Source organism: Diplotaxodon limnothrissa, linkage group LG7 (genome assembly GCF_057381915.1).
Source record: "Diplotaxodon limnothrissa isolate DT_005_m linkage group LG7, D_limnothrissa_male_GT1.1, whole genome shotgun sequence".
In the NCBI taxonomy this organism is placed as follows: Eukaryota; Metazoa; Chordata; class Actinopteri; order Cichliformes; family Cichlidae; genus Diplotaxodon; species Diplotaxodon limnothrissa.
This window is the reverse complement of record NC_140602.1, coordinates 66169150-66190721: the sequence shown is the minus strand read 5'-3', so window position 1 is coordinate 66190721 and position 21572 is coordinate 66169150. Positions and strand designations below refer to the sequence as shown.

Below are 21572 nucleotides of genomic sequence, written 5' to 3'. Positions count from 1 at the left end.
CTCATGAACTAAATGGCTTAATAATAATTTGTATGCTTGCCGAATTTTCACAAATTGAACTTAAAGCTCGGGTAAAGGCTAAAACTTTATCTTACTTAATGTTCACCCGCGTATACAAGCGATAAAACACCAAAGTGGTAATCCACTACAGCGATTTGGTTGGAATTATTTTCTAAGATGCAGTTTGCATTTAAATGATCTGATGATGCGCTCGTATTTTCTGCACAACCTACAGCCTCATTGTCTCAACATGGCAAAGATTAGAAAGACAATAAATCATTGCAGAAAATTTTAACAAGTACAGTAAACAACTGTGCAAAATTCTGGAGTCAATCTTGTGTCAGAATTCAAAAACTTTGAGGAAACTGCACAGGATGGGTAGGTGTTAAGGGACATCCTGTCTCAATGAAGGGAAACAGGAAATCTGAAATTTTTGTATATAGAAGAGTTCAAAATAGAAGCCCGACAGTGAGTGTGTACAGCCATCTGTAAAGCACGTGGAGGCTCTGTCGTGGTTTGAGCTCCATTTCAGCCAGTCGTGTTGGAGAAAACTGATGGAAATGCAGAAATGTACAATTACATTAAAATCCACCATGGAATACCATCTGGAAAACATCTGATTGGGAAAGGTTTTTATTTTTTAGCATGACAGTGATCCCAAACACACTGCAAATGCAGGAAAGCATAACTGGATATAAAAAGCACCCATTGGAACAATATCAGCTGACCTCCTCAGAGCCCAGTTTTAGGATAGAATAGAACAGAAACTTTGATATTATTTAAGCAGTGTACGTAAATAGGAATTTGCGGAGTTTGGTCTACACTTTATTTCTTGCATGAAATTCAGATAAAAATATGACACTATGTAATATTTATGTTTATTCTTTGATCATCTTAATATTTCAAATCAAATATCTAATAAGAGAATGTTATTTGTGAGAGTTAAATAAATCTGTTTTCTGACTCTTAAAGTGGACTCAAACATCTGTAACCTCCACCTCGGTGGACTGATCCTTGGAGTTAAAGATGGCTTCGATGAGGAAGAGGTTCTCCTCCTCCTCAGTCGAAGAAGACGGTATAAGCCTCTGTGATAGCACTTCCTTTTCTACATTTGATCTAACCAGTGAAGAAGAACACCCCTACGCATCTTTGCTCTGGTAAGCTCTCTGCTGCTTTCCTCGTGTCTCCATGTGGCAGATGTATGACCTCACCAGCAGATGAAATGTTCACATATTTTACTCAAATAATAAAAAGCACAAATAAAAAATTATGAATGCATTGATTTATATACGTGTAAGGCATCATATAATAAAAACTCACAGAACCCATCAGACCTGGCTGTCATTGTGCAGAAATAACTGTTCAGGAGGATAGCGTGAAACGTAGATGAGGAATAATACTTGACATCTTGGTGAACAAGTAACGACACACGTTACAGCAGGCGTGGCCATCTAATTCTGAAGCTCTAATCTCACACACAGCTTCAAAAACCCTCTCCTACGTCTTAAAAGCTTCAAAAGAAGGTGATCGGTTGAACCATCTGTCTTCTTGGTCCAAAATGTGAACACTGGCATCCTTGAATCCTTGAACTTTGGTGGTGGATAACAACTACACCGACCTCTCTGACATTGTGTTTTCGTACCGTGTGGTCTTTGTGGCCCATTGTAGAGCCAAAACACCCTGTTTCATAACTACACAGAGATCATCCCGTTAAATACTTATTCAGCACCATCATTACAAAATTAACAGTTAATGAATAGTAAACCATCTTCAGACTCTTGAGTGTCACTTTTAATTTAAAATCCTCTGAATTTGGGCTAAAATATATTAAACACACAATCAGATGTAGACATGTTTAGTTTCTTTATATCCCAGGGCCTCGTATAACCAACAAAAAACCATCAGCTGAGTGGTTTTCCATTTGTTTACCACTGGAGGAGACCTGGAATGTTTTTGCGATGCAGTCATATTAGAGCTGACAGGATAATATTTACAGGAAAAAACAAAAAAAAATAAGCCTGATGAAGATGACAATGTGTTTTTGTGCAGCTGCCACAGCATCCAAGACTCTCTGCTGAGCTCTAACAGCAGCTTTACCGGATACAGAGGCATCCTCAACTGGATCATCATCCTGCTGGTTAGTTTCTCAGCCCTGCCTTATCATTTGTGGAAATACATTTAAGATTTTGTTGAGTTATAAAAACGCTGTCATTCTGATTTTTAAGGTCCTGACTCATGCTCACCTGTTCTTGGAGAATTTCATACAGTGAGTATAAATGGCTTCTGTCCTTTTTTTGGTTTGAATTTTCAGATTTGGTGGACTTCACATCCATCTATAAAACAGACCCTTCACCTACAAACACACTTGCTTTTTTGTAAACCATTAAAGTTTCATGTTTAGTAAACCTCCCATGCTTTACTCCAGTGTAAAATCTATATGCTGGGACTCTGCGGGCACATTTAGTGGAAGAAAAGCACGAGCACTGCGCTTCACAACAGCACAACACACTCTGAATCTAGAAGACTTTTGGATGATAATTTGTGAGGAGAAACGCCACACTGAATGTGTCACATGAACATATTAAAACCTCTTGGTCTAAAAACCAAGAATTTCTATTCATTACAGTATTTTTTCCAGTTTAAATACATCCCTGCTCTCTGTTTACTGTTTACTAAAGCTTACTTTTTTCCTCTTCATAACAGACATGGATTTTTGATAGATGTCAAAAAGGTTTTGGGACATCTGATTGAGGACAACTGCAACTGGCCGTCAGTCATCCTCATTCTGGGTGAGAACCATTGGTATCCGTAGGACTGTGGCAGAGAAACAACACATCATGAATGATACAGGATTACTTTAGAGTAGAGAGAATAGGTGTCTCCAGCAGCACACTTGTTGTTGTGAATGAATAAATTTCTTATTTTCCCAGCTGCCAACACGTTTGCTCTGATAGCTTTGCTTCTGGAGAGGTCCCAGGAAAAGGTGAGAGCTTATTATTTTCTCTTTTAGATGTGAAAGGATGTATCTTTCCAGAGAGGGACTTTTTGACACAAAAAAAATAACAAATCTTTGTTTGTCAGGCAATGCTGTCTCTCTCCAACGCACATCGTTTACACCTTACTAATCTGGGGCTGCTGGTTCTATTTCCTCCTGCTGTCATCGTACACGAGCCTGCAATGTCAACAGGTAACTTCAAACCTGCATCATATTTACTGTAATCCAGACCGATAGATTTGAGTTCCCTTATAAAATACAGTCATTGGCCACTTCATTAAGTATACCAGGAAACAGATTCAGGTCAGATTTTGATCCATGTTGACATTCAGTTTAATCCAATTCAGTTTTATTTATATAGCACAAAATCAAAACAGTTGCCTCAAAGCACTTTATAAGCCACACAAAAATACAAATAAAACAGAGAAAACCCCAACAATCATTTGACCACTCTATGACCAAGTGCTTTGGCAACAGTGGGAAGGAAAACCTCCCTTTATTAGGAAGGAGACCTGTGGCAGAACCAAACCTGCCGTGACCGGTTTGGGTGAGGGGAGGGGATGACGTGACAGCATCGCACTGGTACTGCAGATTTGTTGGACTCCAGGACTTCCATGTGTATGTGTCTCATTGTCTGAAAAGCACGTTTATGCTTTGTCCACCAGGTGGAGCATTTTTCTCTCTCTTGTTCTTCACTATTCTGGGGATGAAGCTTTATTCCTACCAGGAAACAAATCGTTGGTATCGTCTGGCTCATTTAGGTATCTGTGCAACTCTAAACTTTTCATTGACCCCATCTCAGAAGAACAGCAGCTGCTGCAGCTTTTTGCTTCTGTTTTATTTTTAGAGAAAGATCAGAATGGACCTGCATCACAGAAACACCACAATGAGCATCTGACATTCAGAGGTAACAGCTGCTTCATTTCTTTATAGTGACTCAAAGTGATGTTTCAGCATTTTTAACTCTGTCTTTATTTTCTCAGAGCTCTATTATTTCCTCCTCGCCCCCACTCTCTGCTTCCAGAGGGGCTTCCCCTGCTGTCCTAACGTCCGCATTAATAAGCTGCTTCACAGACTGATAGAAATGGTGAGCTGAACACTGGTGTCATTATTTTTACACAGTATTGTTCTATGAGAGAGGAGAATAGAAAAAGTAAAAAGGATTAATAGCGCTGATATGGATGACTCAGTTTTCTCTTTACAAGTCTAGACTTGAGCGCTCCGTGGCGTTCTTCATCCTCTGTTGGCATGGTAACAAAACGAGCGCTAACAAACCTTTTTCTTGGATAGCTTCAGGCCCTTTAATCAGATTATCTTTGAACCTTTAACCAGAAGTATTGTATTTGTAATACTTTGACACTGCACAGGGGATTTTCTGTCCCCGCTAATGTCAGTGTGACTGCTCCTGATATAAATCCTTGTTGTTTCGTTATTTCTTTTTCATTTGATTGTATTGTAGTCTCTGCTGCTCCTTGTTCCTGTCTCCTCTGTCTTTTCTCCTGTTAAATTCTCTATTGTTGGAGAGAATTTGAAACGTAAGGACTTAGCTACTACATTTTAAAGTCCCGACATCTAAGATTTGTTTTGTATGCCACATTAAATCACATGTGTTGAATATTTGTCTTTTTTTTTAATGTATTTTTTTTTTCAACAAAATGTAAAATTATTGTGCACACACTACATGGGATAATTAAACATAATTTTCTGTTTTTAGGTGGTGGTTGTCCAGATCATGGTTGGCATTGTGCAGCAGGTATAGCAGATCGCTGAAGTCCTTTCTTTGTTATACAGTAGCTTAGTATCACTGCATTTATGTGCAGACCTTTCAGGGAGTCTGGCACTGCACGGCTGTGAGAGCATGTTTCACTCTGGAGGTTGATTTGGGGGGTATGTGTGAATTAGGAGCAGCACTGATGATGACAGATGCTATTGAATGTACTCTGCTGATACATGTTTTGTTATGTGTCCTAAAATGTGTCCTCATACTTTAATATAACACCAAGAAGTTATTTCCTGGCTATAACCTCTCAACACGTACATAAAAATGCACACATGAAGAGCATTGATCACTGTAGCATTTACAGTCCACTCGTTGGACTCACGAGCCTTTGTGCACAGGGCGTCAAGCAGGCACTGGGCTATGACCTCGGGAGTTTAGAAAACTGCGTCATGACTCTTTATCGTGTTCCTCAACCCGTTCCTCATTGGTGTGGTTGGACATGCTGTGCCATTATTGCAGCATTATTTGAATCAAAGTGACTTCAGTGCATTTGATTCACCTCTCAGTGATTTTAATGTCCTGTCTATAAATGGGTAAAATCTTCAGCTGGTATTTCATGGAGTAGGGAGTCATGGAAATCGATGACTATTATCTTCAAGAACCAAGTTGAATTTCATGATTCTAGAATCCTTTGTTTCATTCTAGTGGATTGAACCCATCTTCCAGAGATCAGAAATCTCATTCTCTGTAAGTGAAACATGATCTTCTGAAGTGTGCTCATTAAAACAAGGGCAGCTCCCACCCTTGCTGAATCCACCCTTCTTTCTATTTGTATACTTTTATCCAGAGCATGGCCATCACTACGAGGGTGGAGCACCTCGTGGGGCTGGTGGTTAGTGATTTCTTTTGTCCTTGGTCCATGATACTTAGAGATAAGAGTTTGTATGTGTGGCATATTGGCATTGCTAACACATACTTTCTTGTCAGGCACCGACCCACTTCCTGTGGCTCCTCTTCTTCTTTTTGACTCATGCATACCTGAACTTCTGTGCAGAACTGCTGCGCTTTGGTGATCGCCATTTTTATGGAGACTGGTGGTCAGTTGTACAGAACATTTACTGTAATTTGTGTTAATTTTGCATCTCAGAATTAATGCAGTTTATATTTTATCTACAGGAACGCTACAACTTTGATTGCTTTCTGGAAGAACTGGAATATTCCCTTTCAGAGGTGGTGTCACAGGTATTATCAACATTTTTTGGTCTGTGTGCTTGAATGTTTGACATGGGTTGTTTTTTTTTGCTTACATGTTTTTCTTTTTATGCATAAAAAGACACATTTACACTCGTCTGGTGGAGAGGAATGTTTCCCCATCACATGCCGAGTTGCTGGTTTTCCTGATGTCTGCTGCGCTTTGTGAGGTACAGTCCACTCTTCTGGCATCTTTGGAAAGGAACTATCAATGCTTCCTTATCTCCTTTGGCACAGGATACATTGCACCCTTGCTTATGGCAGTATCTGATTCTTACCTTACTGGTCTACAGTATCATATTTAAGGTGCTAGAGGACCATCGTTGCAACTATAGAGTGTAAGGCTTGAATGTCAGGGCCTTGGCTTTATTGAATTTAGTCCCACAAATCTAGCATTTAATAAACGGGGAATCCAGCATAAGTTACAGCAATCTAATAACGTTCAGACTAAGTTTGTGCAGAACTGGCCAGAGACACTGTAAAGGTGAATCAACATCCAAGGGCCAACCCTGCTGGTCATTAACCAGAATGCAGGTTTAAGGAACTTCTGCATTTCTTCCCATTTCAGACCCAGAAGTTACCTCTGAACGATCTCATATACTCCAAGATTGCAGGTGACCTTTCAAGGACCAAACATTGATCTTTAGCCCCAGAAACTTTGGTTTGTGTCCCATGTGAAGCTAAAAGTAAATGTGGAACTATTTTAGACTCTCTGAACTCGTGTTTTCAGATTTAAAAATATCTGTTTTCACACTTTGGTTAAGTTTTCGCTGTAAAACTATTTCTGGCCTTTAGGATTCTTATGAACTGACTTTACATCAGTGACAGACGCTGAAAGACTTTTTTTAAACGGGTGACATTTCTTAAGATTAATATCAATGTTATTTTATTCTCATTCAGATTGTGCAATATTACTTAACAGTATGTTATTGAATGTTTGTTTCATTCCCCCATCATACGCTGCTACTCTCTTTTTATTCATTGCACAATACTATGTCACTTTTTTTATAAGCACCTGCACTGATTGTTATGTTATTTATTTTACTGGAATAGTTATATCGTCACTTTGTTTGAATTGTTTGATATTATATTTGCATTATGCTATTGTATACTACTGTAAATTACTGTATCCTACCATTCTTATTGTATATTATTATATATCTTTATTCCTCTGTTCCTCTGTCTGGTAATTAAGTGAGATTTATGACCTTGTTTATAACCTACAAGCTGCATGAAACAGAGCAGTCAGTGTGAGATGAGTCTTTGTAGTCCATCAGTGGGACATTGTAGTTTCACCACAGCTGACCCACGTCAGTGACATCCACCGTCGCTTTATTAGGTAGTTTGGTTTCTGGAGTTGAGTCAGACTTCACATTTTTTCTTGACTTCGTGATTTTTTTCTCCCACTGGGGAAAAGGAAAAGAGATTAGAGATTAGGATTGAATTGCAGCCCACTTCTATACAATAAAATTAAGCTGGTACCTCTGGATAAACACCAGTACTAATGAGCCGTGATGGTTCTCTTCTCTCTCCTACACAGTATATGATTGCTCTGCCACTGCATAGCTGCCGTCTGTGGATCTTTCTCATGATGGTGTTTGAGGTGAGATTATTGCACTGGTGGCAGCTGCTGCTGTATGGGGATCCAACTTTATCATTCATGGATGAATTTTATGCTCTTTTATTTAACAGTGTTAACAAATGCAAAAAGGCTTTAAATGGAGACATAGATTACACACTGAAATCTTAGTCCTAATAATTAAACCTGATCCACTTTATTGTTTTTGGCCTTCCACACCTAACACAATGCACTGTGTTATTATAATCGGGGCGTGCCTTGAGCTGACACTATGTCTTCTTCTTGCAGCTCTTGGTCGCAGTATTCCTCCGAAACTATTTCCAGGGAAACTATGGCAACGGTTTAGTGTGGCTGTTCCTGCTGCTGGGCCCTCCTCTAGCTGTGGCCACTTACTTTCACGACCACTACGTCAGCCTCCGCGTTAACCGTCAGCATCGCCCGTCACAGTCACCACCAACATCAGAGCGGAGAGTTTTCCTGCAGCTTCACTGACTGAGTGAAGGCAGTCTAGCAGATATTCCTACACTTTTGCATTTATGACTGGGCTGAGAATTCATCTGTGAGGCAAAGCTGCACATGCCTGATGTTTCACTTCAGCAATACATATTATTCTGTGTACACCAAACCTGAGTTATGCTACTATGCATATACATCATGCTGATATTATTGGAATAAATGACTGTTTAAGGTTTCTTTATTTAAATTTGTACATTCGTGCTTTCTGAATGTGGACAGCAAAGTGAGGTGGTGACTCAGCTGCAATTAATTTGTAAAGCTCTTCCTGATGTGACCATTCCTGCTGTAATCAAAGTTGCTGCTAGGACGCCGCCACGTCAACGTGTGATTAAGAGGCCTTCATTTATATAAGTTCACCGAATCACAAGAACCGCAGACTGCCTCTTCTTATGTGAGTGTGCACAGAATCTGAAGCAGAAAGCGAAGTTCAACAGAAAGTTTATAACTTCCATCATGATACTTGTTATCTCCGACTGAGGTAGGGTTTTGTCGAGGCAGCTAACACAAAGAAAGACTGGCGCTGTTGAATTTTGTTTGCAGTATACCCCTCTGATCGTTACTTGTTCAGGCTATTGTTTTCAAATAAAGCCATCTGAGTTACTTAGCCTCATCTCCTCTCCTTGTCGTAGATCCTAGATGCATATTCCAACATTCCCATCAGGTTCCTCTTCTCTGGAGGTTCTTTTGTGGATTAACATTTGCCATCTGATAGGAATACAGCCTGTTCAACACTAAAATCACCTGCTCACTTGCTGCCTGCTGCTGGAGGACACAGTTACAAATTCCCACTTGCGCAGATACGTACTGCTCCCGTTAGCTGGTTCTCAAGACCTTTCAAATGCACTTACCATCTGTCATGAATGCAAGTGAAAGCAGGTGGACTCAAAGTGCAAACTTAAACAGTACAGGTTTAAACAGTTTGTTAATCAATCAGGATATTTACAGTCGAAGGAGGAGAGTGGGAGTTGGGGTAATGTACAGAAAATAAAATTTTCAAACTTATAACTTTTCATGCACTTTCAAGATATTGTTTTCAATTTTGGGAGACGGTAGATGCCAAAAACAGCTGAAGCTGATTTAATTTTGTAAAAAACTGGGTCATGGTCAAGGTCCCACCAAATGTAGAAAGTACTAAAAGCTTTATATTACCCACAATTTGTTAAGAATCGTCTTCAAACTTCATAACAACATACTAGGCCGTGGGGGACATGAGTGCAAAGGTTGGCTAAGCATTTGACCTCGAACAAACTTCATACTTTTGCAGTAGGATCAGAGTTTTGTGTCTCCTCAAACCAGGGATCATTCAGAGCTTAGATAAAGATGTAAACTACATAGAGAAACACAGATTTAATAAAAAGTAGGGGCATGCTTTCCTCATTCCATATTTTAATATTTTTTCATGGTTTGTAAGAAAGCAAGAGGCCGTATATATATATATATATATATATATATATATATATATATGGTGATTTAAGGTAATTGTGTGGGCTGTTTATTATTGTTTACGACCCACAATCCTTTGTGCAATGAGAACGCTAGGTCACGTGATACTGTCACTGAGGCGGAAATGAAAGTTCACTAGCGACAGCGGCGGAGCACAGCTGAAAAAGGTACGTCCAGGATCACACATAAGCCTCAACTGTTATCGTGTCAATACGTGTACCATGGCATGAGGAGAGCCGTGAGGCTGTGGGTGAGGCTTTACTTGCTGTCAGGTGATTAGAACGGGTTTTATCCGCATGTCCTTTTATAAAATCCCACCAAGAAGCTCGCTGGCTAGCTATTAGCTTCTTTTAGGTAAGCTAGCTGAAGTTCGTTGAGTCAAAGCGGAAGTGTGTTGGCTTTTCTTTCGAAATAAATGCGACTAGAGTTCGACTGAAATATTCAGATTCTTAAAGATCAATGTATAAATTGTGAGTCTCTAATACATTTGTGTTTTTCAATAGAAGAAGCTCACCTTCGACAGTTTCTACTTGCTGATAAAAGGATTAATTTGCTGTTTTATTGTCTCCGCACTCTCAACGCAAACAAACCCAAACAAAACAAAACAGGAGATTTTATTTTGCAAACGTGACCAGAAGCGTTAGCGTTTTGGTCTGCTCTCGTTGACGGTGATGCATACAAACCTTGATCACCTTCCGCGTTTGTATTATGTGCGCAGCAGCCAAAGGTATTTTATACGGCAGCGATAAAATAGTTTGTCAGGGTCATTTAAACCTCTCTTGGTTCTTGAGAAGTTCAGACAGCTCACAGCGGCCAAGAAACGCTGCGCAGCATCCAGCTTCTTTCACAAGGTTGACGGAGGATGCTGTGCGCTTTTTGTTTTGGTAGCTCTCGTCTGTTTATCTGCAGCCTTGAGACAGACCTCAGGTGGATATTCTGGCAATCCAACACCCGGTTAGTCACTCTGACTCGGACCAGGTCACCTCTGGCTGGGTTTTGTCTTGGTTTCGGTTGCAGTGCCTGCAGCATGTCACCTTCAAAACGAGGGTCCCCTTCGCAGAGCAGTGTTAGAATCGGGGTTTTATTTTTAATTTTAATTCCTTGATGCATATAGTACAGATCAGTATAAGCACACCTTCAGAGCAGAGTCCAGCCTTAATCTGCATTGTATTTGCGGTGCTTTAAATTCAGCAGGGTGCTCTGACTTTGCTCAAGGTGATGTTGATGGGGTTTGATGAAAGTCATAGCTTTTACTTAATATTACAGGGAGAACAACTTCACGCCTTTAATGTAAATTCATTAGGACAGGCTACTCAGTGCACCTTTAATCAGCTTTATATACCTTGTACTCCAGTGTTGTGATAAGTAGTTAGCGTCTTACAGATCACACAGAGTGTACAAAATAGTTCAGACAAGCTCCAACTTGGGGTAGGTAATCTCGCCTATAAATAATATAGTGATTCACCCTTTAATTTCCTGAGTGTTGTTAAAGCCCTTGCAATCTGCATGTACATGAAAACAATCTGGTTTAGTTACAATAGTGGAACAAGGTTTGTAATCACACCAGGGTAAGTGAACATTATTACAGCATCCATGAATTGTGCAAACATGTGCCTGTATAAGCTGTTCATTCATGATAATGATATGAGAGGACTCCTTACTGGGTCTGTGGATCTTCCCTCCTGATGTCTGAGTTCATATATATGTTTAAATACAGCTGAATTCCCAGTGAATGCGCTCTGATTTAGTGTTTCTGGCAGTGTGATCAGAGTGGAGAACAAGTATGCACACTCAACCAGCAAGAGTCTAGATGTCTCACTCTATATTATTTTTGCATGAGTGGCCCTTTTGTATAGTTTTAAAGTGTCTTGTGGCTTCTGCCAGAATATAGTGTCCTACTGATTTCTGTTTGTGGCATAGAGGGGAATCTGAGTGTGTACATGTGCTTACAAAAAGCAGTTTCCCTAATCCCTAAACAGAGTGATAAAATGGGCTGCCTCAATTGAGATTCACCTCCACTATCTTGGACTGGAGCTGGAGACGGCAGGCCCTGTTTGCTCTGTAGGCTTGGTGAGCTGTAGGGTGTAGCTTGTGGTTAAAGTGGCCCTTCAGCAGATCTTTACAGCAGTAGAACTACCTTTGCCAGGTGGAGTTCAGGAGAGAGCAGCAGACCTGTAGCGAGAGATCCTTTTTGTGGGAACAGCTGAATGGCAGTGAAGTCTGAGCCAGTTAGTGGGGGAAGCGTTATACTAGAAAATGCTGAAACAAGTCGGTGTGTATGCTTGGGTGGTCATTAACATATCTGAGCTGACTGCTGAGTTAAGTATGTGTAACGTCTGTTTTTAAGTGTTTTAATGTGACCATAAAAATAATATAATAATAAAATAACTAAAGCAATAAATAAGCTTTTTGCTGTGTTAAGAGAAGGTGGATATTTGGCTGTGGAAATCATTGAGTCCTGCTTTTGACTTGAATCTAACGCCACAGTTTTTAAAGTAAACATCGGTCGGGCTCATTGGCCTTAATGTTTGCACAGCTGCTTTGAAACAAACTCCATTTGGATGTTTTCTTCCAGATGTTTTGGCATAAATTGTCATGTCTTGAGGAAAAACACCCGTTACTATCACCACCTGGTACCTGTTGCTGTGGGTGGGGTAGCGCCACCTGTGTTCTGCTGCTTCTTTATCCTGTTCATCCCGTGTCTCACTCTGCTGCCGGTGAATGTAGTGATACGACCTCTCCAGTCATTTAAAAGACTCAGAATTCCCTTCTGCTTGTGGGAGTTTTGTAACTGTGCAGTTATAAGTGATGCGTGATTGCATGTCATGATGTTTTGCCCCGTTGAATTAGGTTATCCCAGCTAGCTTTCTCTCTAATGCTGCGAAATGTGCTTAGACAACGTCACTTATCACTCCCCTGGAGTGAGTGTTTAAGGACTGGAGGTGCAGTGTGGTGGGAGTTTTATGCTTTTCTGTCTGAAGGAGGGGTTATGTTCTGCTGGTGACGTTAAAATAATATGAGACAACTTGCGTTGCTTTCAAGATTGTCGTTCAAGACACTGCACATAAATCAAGCTATGTCATCCACCTCTTGCTCCAGATTTACCATCTAATGCAGTAAAATTCTGCCTCCACTAGGGCTGCCACAAACGATTATTTTGATAGTCGACTAGTCACCGATTATTTATGCGATTAGTCGACTAATCAGATCAGCATCCACTGGACGTAAAACTACAGCTTATTGCACCAGCAGCATCTGCTCTTATATAACTATCATTAGCTTACAGCTTTAAGCTTTTAAGGTGCTAACTAAAAATAAAGACAAGATGATAGTTTATTAAATTTTAATGAAATTTGCAGATTGTTTCGGTGAAGTTTAATAAACTCCTTGCTATCTAAAATATAACAGGACACCGGAGTATATTTTCCAGCATCTCACACTTCTGATAATCAGCTGTCTGCTTGACGTTTATTCAGCTGTGTAAAAACTATAACTTTAATCTCAGACAAACTGATTTACTCAGGAACAAATAAAATACAAAAAAAAAAAAAGCCAAACAACAACATTTTAAGTTATCTAAGTGACTCATATATTTAACCTGAGTAGCGAAAGACGGCGGTGGGTTTGAAAACAATTTGCCGGGAGTCCGGTGTTCTCACCGCGCTAGTGACCTAGCCCCCGGCTAGCTATCGAGCTAGTGGGTAACAGACGTCTCCGAAAACGTCGGAGCGCTTTTGAAAATATGTGGTGTCCTGATAAACTGATCCGATATTTGAGGTTTACACAGCTACATTCTCGCCTGAAAATATGTTAAACGTTTATTTTGTGACCCAGAAAGAATAATAAGAGTAATATTAAAACTAACTAGCTGCCGCCATTGTTGGAAACTGCGCTGGGCCGCGCTATGAATTCTGGGACACAGCTGCTTCTTCTTCTTCTTCTTCGGGGTTTAACGGCAGCTGGCATCCTTGTACATGCAGTGCTGCCATCTTCTGTTTCAGTCCGTTATTACACTCTTAAATCCTGCTACTTATTCCTGCGTCTTTTGGGATCTTACAAAGCTTCAACCGACGCGTCGACTATTAAATCAGTCGTCGACGATTTTGATAGTCGACGTAATCGTGACTAGTCGACAAATCGTGGCAGCCCTAGCCTCCACCACAATATTTTTTGCATAGAAGAGCTGTATCACCCAACACACACCTGATTGGAAGGCAGTGACAGTATACTGTAATATTTTGTGTGTTTGTGATTGTGTTACAGAGCTGTGATGTCATGGCAGCTGCCAGCGTGAGCAGACCTGGCAGTGCCCAGACCACTGAGAAGTCTCAGTTGACCTTGAAAGGTAATTTTTTTTTCTACTTTATTGCTCACACAGACAAAATGTTGATACCGCAAACAGAAGTGTGGTACAGGTACTTCTGTTTTTTTTTTAATCTCTTTATCTGGCTATCCCTTCTCCAAGCATAAGACAATATGTTATTACCCATAAACATATTTCATAATGTGACTATGTCCTTTCTGTTTGAAGTAGTGCTGCTTTGGTTGTGAAACCATGAATGATGAGCTGCGACCAGCTTTGGAGGGGCCAGTTTAGTGACGCGGGGCTGTACTTGTTGTTGTGCAAACAAATATTTGGGTTTTTTTTAGCTTGCTGACTTGAGAAAAGCAGCGTTGGTCGCTACCTGACATAAACGTTGACTTATAAAGCGAGATAAAGGAGGATTTTCATTCTTAATGTAATGCAATATTATCTTCTTGCCAGGATTCAGTACAGAGATGAAGATCCAACTGCAAGATGGCAAAGTTAGGTCCAAAAAGTCCCCAACTTCATGTCAGTCCAGGGTTCAGCACAATGTAAACACAAAAGGCAAAAATTTAAACAGAGAAACACTCAAACAAACCACAAAGAGGAAAAACTTTACCTGGAAAACCGGAGATGTGCCCAGAGGTGTTAACTGCCAGAAGTACAAAGGTGACCTGGCAAGAAAGAAAGGGAAACTGGGGGTTTTACCTGTAGGTGTGTAGGTGTGTAATTCGCTGTTGGAGAAGAGGCGGAAATAGAAATAACTAAAGGTGAAGACAAACAGCTGTTAGAAAATAAAACAGGAAATGAGGGGAACAATCCAGACACCCTCAGGTTTCTCTCCTTTTTAGTTTGTTTGACTGTTTGATAAAATGTAAAGACCAGGATCCGCAAAGTTTACAGTTCACTTAGCTCACACCTTGGTTCGTTGGATGAATTTACCTTGCACTGCAGCATTTTCCCTCCGTGGTTTAAATAAATAATTTCAATCCATCCAGGCAGTTATGCAGTCTAACACCTCTCAGCTCATCAGCTGAACACCTACATCGCAGCTGGCGCATGCATCAATGTAAATGCCACATCTACTGATGGATTTTCATTTTCACAAATCCGATTTGCAATTGAAAATATCACATATTTAAAATCAAGGAAAATATAGATACGGTGCACTTTAACCTGCAGAATGACAGTGATCTCCCACAGATGGTGATGTTTTGTTAGTTTTATGCATTAACCCAGGAGAAACAGAGCCAAATGATGACCTGACACTAGCTTGGAGAATAGAGGAAGCCTTTTGCTTATAGATCATGTTCACTTGAGTGAATTTTATTAATTAATGGAGGAGTCAGGAAACAAAAAAGATTCACTATAGATGGCTGTGATAGACTTTTTATGTTCTTATCTCTAACGACTGAGGCAGCAGGAGGGCTCGCAGCTTCAGCAGAGCTGCAGGGGTTTTAATGCGACTTTCAAATTGCACATAAAAGATTTTGATTTGAGGTTTTGGTGGTTTTTCACTGGAGGTTAAGGTGACCAGATGAGTGTGCTACCTACAACACAACCTTGTTTACGGCTCCAGACTTTCTGTTTCAGGCTCAGTGCTGAGAGATTTCATTGGTCATGTGTCCAGCATAAGTTACCATAGTAACTGTGTCAATGCAGAGATTTTTTTTCTAAAACAGTTTTTTTCTGTGTTAATTTTCAAAAGGTTTAGTTCATGTGTTTGAGACGTCATTCAATGTCGTTCCAAAAATCGATTTAGTTGAGAACAGTGTCGTACAGTGAGTCTAATCCAAGCCTGAGAGTCCTGCTTGGTTTAATCATCCAACACTTGAAATGGTCAAAAGGATGAAAACATCACAGTAACAGTATTTCTTACCTTTTAATATGAGTTTGCATCATAGACCTGATATAAGGATATATGACCTGAGCGTTTTGAAGTCTGCATGTTTAGGTTAGTTTGTTTTAGAGCCCGTCGTTAGCAGTTTGGTGTTCAGGCATGCATTCATAAACTGTGTAATGCACAAACACAAGTGCCTGTTTGTGCCTGTTAATAAATATTGAACAAAAGACTGTGTCTCCACCACTGAGAAAAAGAAAACCCATCCGTAACTCGAACTTTCGAGTTAGCTTTGCTAATGAGAGCTGTTGTTTTGTCGTTACCTGTAAACAGATGGTGCAAATGCAAACTTAGGTAGTGACAGCATCAGTATGAACAAACTGGCGCCAGGTGTGTGAGCTTTGAATGGCTTCAGTGATAACTGCATGGATATGGAGTCACTGTGTTCATGTTGAACTGCTGGATAGCCGACACCTTCTGCCTTCTCCTTCTGGATAATAAAGAAATGACGTACCTCTGTAGAGCTTCCTGATTGGCAGATCTGAATCAAAATTTCAAGTCAGGCATAGCTTAGCATTTTTGTTTCTTTTTTTTACTGATTGAAACTAGCGTCCATGCATCAGATAACTCCACCTCTATAAATCTTTCTTTGTACTATGCTGTAATATTTTAACATGAAGCTATAAGGTGATTGACTCACTTTTTGTTTTTGCATGAATCACTTGAGTCTGCCGGGAATAAAATGAATTTTCTTGCCCCTTATCTTTAAAGAGACGAAAAAAAGTTCATCAGAACTTTTTTCCTTAATTATGTCTTTGAACTGCACCAGAGTCATAACCATAGGTTTGATCATATGAACACTGACTCACCTTTTTATTTACCGATCTGCTCTCAAAGGCTGTCTACCACTCCTCCACCTCTCCCACCTCCTCCCACATCCTCCCACACTGTTGAAACTTACTTCAGTTCTTCCATTTCTGGCACACCTCCCACCTCCCCGTGTCACTTCCTCCCTGTTTCTAGAGAACTTCACATGAGTCATGTTCTATTATGCCAGATGTTCAGAAGATCTGAGGTCATCAACATGTTGCTGCCAGTGTGGATCTGCTAAGGTCTCACTGCAAAGGAAAAAGTACAGATGGAAACCCCTCTGTCTGTCTGTCTTTTTTTTTTTTTTTTTTTTTTTTAATCTTAATCTGTCACATTTATTCTTTCAGTCGGTAGTCCTGATCAGAGGCCCTCTGCGACACGCTGCTAGTCAGCATGTTCTTCAGTTTGCAATCTTGTGATTTTGTGATTCAGTGTGAAGAAATCAGCTCCTCTGAGGACTGATACATGCGATAACAAGAGTCTCAGCAGGCCTGCAAGAATTCCAAGCCTCTGAGCTCGCCAATGTCCAGATGTACACTTTTACCCCACTCCAAATGAAAAAAAAAAAAAAAAGAGAACAAAAAAGCTTGAAATCAGTGGATGCAAAAAGTTTCTTTACTTTCAAATATTCATTCTACCTTAAATGGAGCATAAGTAAACAGTGCAATGTTTTTTGTTTGTATTTTTTTTTTTTAACATGAAGGCTTTATTGTGGTCAGTCAATTCTTTTTTTCCCCCAAAATTAAATAAATTAAATACGTTTTATTAAATAAATAAAAATTAAATAAATGAAGGTGGTTTCCTTTCTTCCACTAGAGGGCAAAGTTTGTATTTGTCTGATACACTCAGTGTACTTCAAATCCATCCTGAACAGGCCGTGGCACACAGCGTGTAACAAAATACTCACAACAGCCAGTATACAGTGGGGCAAAAAAGTATTTAGTCAGCCACCGATTGTGCAAGTTCCCCCACCTAAAATGATGACAGAGGTCAGTAATTTGCACCAGAGGTACACGTCAACTGTGAGAGACAGAATGTGAAAAAAAAATCCATGAATCCACATGGTAGGATTTGTAAAGAATTTATTCGTAAATCAGGGTGGCAAATAAGTATTTGGTCAATAACAAAAATACAACTCAATACTTTGTAACATAACCTTTGTTGGCAATAACAGAGGTCAAACGTTTACTATAGGTCTTTACCAGGTTTGCACACACAGTAGCTGGTATTTTGGCCCATTCCTCCATGCAGATCTTCTCGAGAGCAGTGATGTTTTGGGGCTGTCGCCGAGCAACACGGACTTTCAACTCCCGCCACAGATTTTCTATGGGGTTGAGGTCTGGAGACTGGCTAGGCCACTCCAGGACTTTCAAATGCTTCTTACGGAGCCACTCCTTTGTTGCCCGGGCGGTGTGTTTTGGATCATTGTCATGTTGGAAGACCCAGCCTCGTTTCATCTTCAAAGTTCTCACTGATGGAAGGAGGTTTTGGCTCAAAATCTCACGATACATGGCCCCATTCATTCTGTCCTTAACACGGATCAGTCGTCCTGTCCCCTTGGCAGAAAAACAGCCCCATAGCATGATGTTTCCACCCCCATGCTTCACAGTAGGTATGGTGTTCTTGGGATGCAACTCAGTATTCTTCTTCCTCCAAACACGACGAGTTGAGTTTATACCAAAAAGTTCTACTTTGGTTTCATCTGACCACATGACATTCTCCCAATCCTCTGCTGTATCATCCATGTGCTCTCTGGCAAACTTCAGACGGGCCTGGACATGCACTGGCTTCAGCAGCGGAACACGTCTGGCACTGCGGGAGTTGATTCCCTGCCGTTGTAGTGTGTTACTGATGGTGACCTTTGTTACTTTGGTCCCAGCTCTCTGCAGGTCATTCACCAGGTCCCCCCGTGTGGTTCTGGGATCTTTGCTCACCGTTCTCATGATCATTTTGACCCCACGGGATGAGATCTTGCGTGGAGCCCCAGATCGAGGGAGATTATCAGTGGTCTTGTATGTCTTCCATTTTCTGATGATTGCTCCCACAGTTGATTTTTTCACACCAAGCTGCTTGCCTATTGTAGATTCACTCTTCCCAGTCTGGTGCAGGTCTACAATACTTTTCCTGGTGTCCTTCGAAAGCTCTTTGGTCTTGGCCATGGCGGAGTTTGGAGTCTGACTGTTTGAGGCTGTGGACAGGTGTCTTTTATACAGATGATGAGTTCAAACAGGTGCCATTCATACAGGTAACGAGTGGGGGACAGAAAAGCGTCTTACAGAAGACGTTACAGGTCTGTGAGAGCCAGAGATTTTCCATGTTTGAGGTGACCAAATACTTATTTTCCACCCTAATTTACGAATAAATTCTTTACAAATCCTACCATGTGAATTCATGGATTTTTTTTTTTCACATTCTGTCTCTCACAGTTGAAGTGTACCTCTGGTGCAAATTACTGACCTCTGTCATCATTTTAAGTGGGGGAACTTGCACAATCGGTGGCTGACTAAATACTTTTTTTCCCCACTGTACATGCAGGAGTACACACAGTCCAAGGAGTTTCTGTTAGGGTGTTGCAGTACGCTGTAACATTTGTCCAATTTACTGAACCACTTATTTAACTTTTAACTCCAGCACCGCTGAGAACCGTTCCAGGTGACCTAAAATGAACGGTAGTGTACACCGCGCTGCTTCACATTATTACATAATAAATAGAAAACAATCTCATAAAAATCAGGATCCAGAATCCTATATGTACACATCGCCTCTTGGCAGCCATCTTAACACTCCTACAAAGACTTATTTGGCCAGTTATTTTGGAAGCATTGCTGCATTAGCTTTAGTTACCATGGTCACCCGGATGAAGAAACTGCATATATACAATCACCAGTCAGTCTGATTTAAAAAGAAGGGTGTTGCCTTGTATTACACAGTGACAATAAAAACGCCACTGCACTCTACAGGAAGGGTCAGAGCCGTCTGTATTGTCCGGGGCCTTTTCTCATCTGTTGGACACGCTCTGGATTTTACACGAGTCTGTTGTGGCTAGTGCCATCCTCTATGCTGTTGCATGCTGGGACAGCAGGCTGAGGGTCACGGATGCTAACAGGCTCAATGAACTGATCCACAAGGGCAGTAACATTGTGGAGACGGAGATGGACTCCCTTAAGGTGTTGTCGGAGAGGCGGATGTTGTCCAAGAAAAGGACAATGCTGGACAATCCCGCTCACCCACTGTTGGCGAGTCACAGGAGCTGTTCAGTGAGGCCCAGATGTATCACCGAACGACACAGGAAGTCATTCCTGTTGTTCAGTTCCTCCATCTAATGCACAGCATACAGTGCACACACCCTAACGATCTGAACATCCTTTACAGAGGATGTCGGTATAGTAAGAAGGCCGTCTCAGTGTCATATTTAGTTTTTTGTAATGTACTGGAATATTTGTTTATTAGAACTATTATTATAATATTAGAACTATTTGTAAGCTATTTTGTTACATCTTGTAACTTTGCAATATATTTTATTATTTAATATAATTCAGGTAGTTGCTGTTCTTGCTGTCTTGGAGTAACTGTGACCACATAATTTCCGCAGGGATTGATAAAGTGTTCTGATTCTGAACTAAAATTCTTTAGTGTGATTAGACTGTCGTTTTCCACGTGAGGATCTGATCAGCTCCGACTCTTTCTTACCAGAGCTGCAGTCAGTTAAACCTCAATGAAAAAAAGAAATGCTTCTCTTTTGTTAACATTTATTGTCCTTTGTTGCCATAAATGACAGCACTGCTGCACTGCTGGCAGAGGTTTTGTCACAACCACAGATGTGTTCTTCCACTACGATACATGCTTTATGCGTGTGTGTGTTTGCAGTGGTGTCGGCGAAGCCCCAGTCCCCAAAGCTGCCGAACCGGCACTCTCGGCTGAGCTCCTTCGTTGAGGTGACTGCAGACGGCCTCACCAGTGAAACCAAAAAAACAGGCAAACGTAGCGGGCACCTTGAGCTGCAGTGGAACGAAGACCTCACCCTGTGAGTGAGCACCACACACACTCGGGCTCTCATGAGAGCCAGGGTTTTATTGTTAAAACAATTCAATAGAACATTAAATTAACTGCATGCATCTGACAGTGTTTGGACTGTACTGCTGTCGTGGTAGCGCTCTAACACAGATAAAATTTAATCGAGATTTTGTACTTGTTTCCCGTCAGCTTATTTAAAGCATTTTGTCTGAGGTAGAACTTGCGTACCGTCGCTAAAGGCGATGAAGAGCAGGATGCAATAATAAAATGCAGCTGCTGTAAGCAGAAGCATTTGTAGCTGATGTATTTTTCATGCCGTTTTGCAGTAATGTGACGCCACAGAGTCGTCTGGATCTAAAGCTGTGGAGCTGCCACACCCTGAGAAAGGAGCTACTGGGCAGTGCAACCATAGACCTGCTGGACACGCTGCGCTCGCACGATGGCAAGAGTAAGAAAAAAACGCACACAAACACCCACACACAGTTTGGAGTCACCATGCATGTCGAGCACAATTTCGCTGTACGTGTTTCTCTACCTTACTTAACAGAGGTTTGTGCGTTTTTCCTCGTTGTTTTTTTCCTGGCTATTTGATGATAAAAAAAAAAATCTTTTTAATAAATTTTCTCTATATTACTTTGAGTAAATAAAATTACCTAAAAATTGCACTTGGGCATTTTTATTACAGTCCTGGTGAATTTCCAAAGCCTCTTTGGAACTGTCAGAATTACTCTGATGATATGCAGCATACCCAAACAATGTTTGCTTTCGTGTAACCAAAATTATTAGCAGTATAAGGAATTTAAAGTCTGTATACAGGACATATACATTCATATACAGAAAGGTTCTGTGTCTTCCAGAGACTTCATCACATCATCATGTAAGCCACGACCAACCATCTATGAAGGAAATTCGAAAATATTGCTGTAAATACACGGCAGACACGGTCAGAGAGAGGCTGCTGAGACTAAAATGCCGACTCCAAATCCATGTGCATTAGTTAGATTAGATCAAATAACCTTAAAAATTACACGCAGTGGC

At 40.7% G+C, this 21572-nt stretch overlaps 2 protein-coding genes across 3 annotated transcripts in view; both read left to right on the top strand.

Moving 5' to 3' along the window:
- Nucleotides 1–1026: 1026 nt before the first annotated feature.
- LOC146629594 (diacylglycerol O-acyltransferase 1-like) lies at nucleotides 1027–8037 on the top strand. Its single transcript, XM_085358736.1, has 17 exons — nucleotides 1027–1157; nucleotides 2050–2137; nucleotides 2226–2266; nucleotides 2704–2789; nucleotides 2931–2983; nucleotides 3082–3187; nucleotides 3661–3756; nucleotides 3843–3902; nucleotides 3979–4082; nucleotides 4710–4748; nucleotides 5421–5462; nucleotides 5563–5607; nucleotides 5703–5812; nucleotides 5892–5957; nucleotides 6049–6136; nucleotides 7507–7569; nucleotides 7834–8037. The coding sequence occupies exons 1-17, from the start codon at nucleotides 1027–1029 to the stop codon at nucleotides 8035–8037; spliced, it is 1422 nt and encodes a 473-aa protein (XP_085214862.1).
- A 1598-nt stretch (nucleotides 8038–9635) lies between these two features.
- Nucleotides 9636–21572, top strand: part of wwp2 (WW domain containing E3 ubiquitin protein ligase 2) — a 65078-nt gene continuing 53141 nt past the window's right edge. For both annotated transcript variants that reach the window (XM_085360149.1, XM_085360148.1), the window contains exons 1-4: nucleotides 9636–9671; nucleotides 13768–13849; nucleotides 20388–20544; nucleotides 20861–20982. In XM_085360149.1, coding sequence (XP_085216275.1) covers nucleotides 13780–13849; nucleotides 20388–20544; nucleotides 20861–20982 — 349 coding nt within the window. In that variant the 5' untranslated portion in view covers nucleotides 9636–9671; nucleotides 13768–13779. The remainder of the gene's footprint in view (nucleotides 9672–13767; nucleotides 13850–20387; nucleotides 20545–20860; nucleotides 20983–21572) is intronic.

What these genes read in the sequence shown, in the direction of transcription:
- LOC146629594 (XM_085358736.1), top strand. Translation starts at nt 1,027, where the DNA reads ATGGCTTCGATGAGGAAGAGGTTCTCCTCCTCCTCAGTCGAAGAAGAC. An exon ending in ACTGGATCATCATCCTGCTG is followed by an intron (nt 2,138 to 2,225) that starts GTTAGTTTCTCA and finishes CTGATTTTTAAG; the next exon opens with GTCCTGACTCATGCTCACCT. An exon ending in GTCAGTCATCCTCATTCTGG is followed by an intron (nt 2,790 to 2,930) that starts GTGAGAACCATT and finishes TTATTTTCCCAG; the next exon opens with CTGCCAACACGTTTGCTCTG.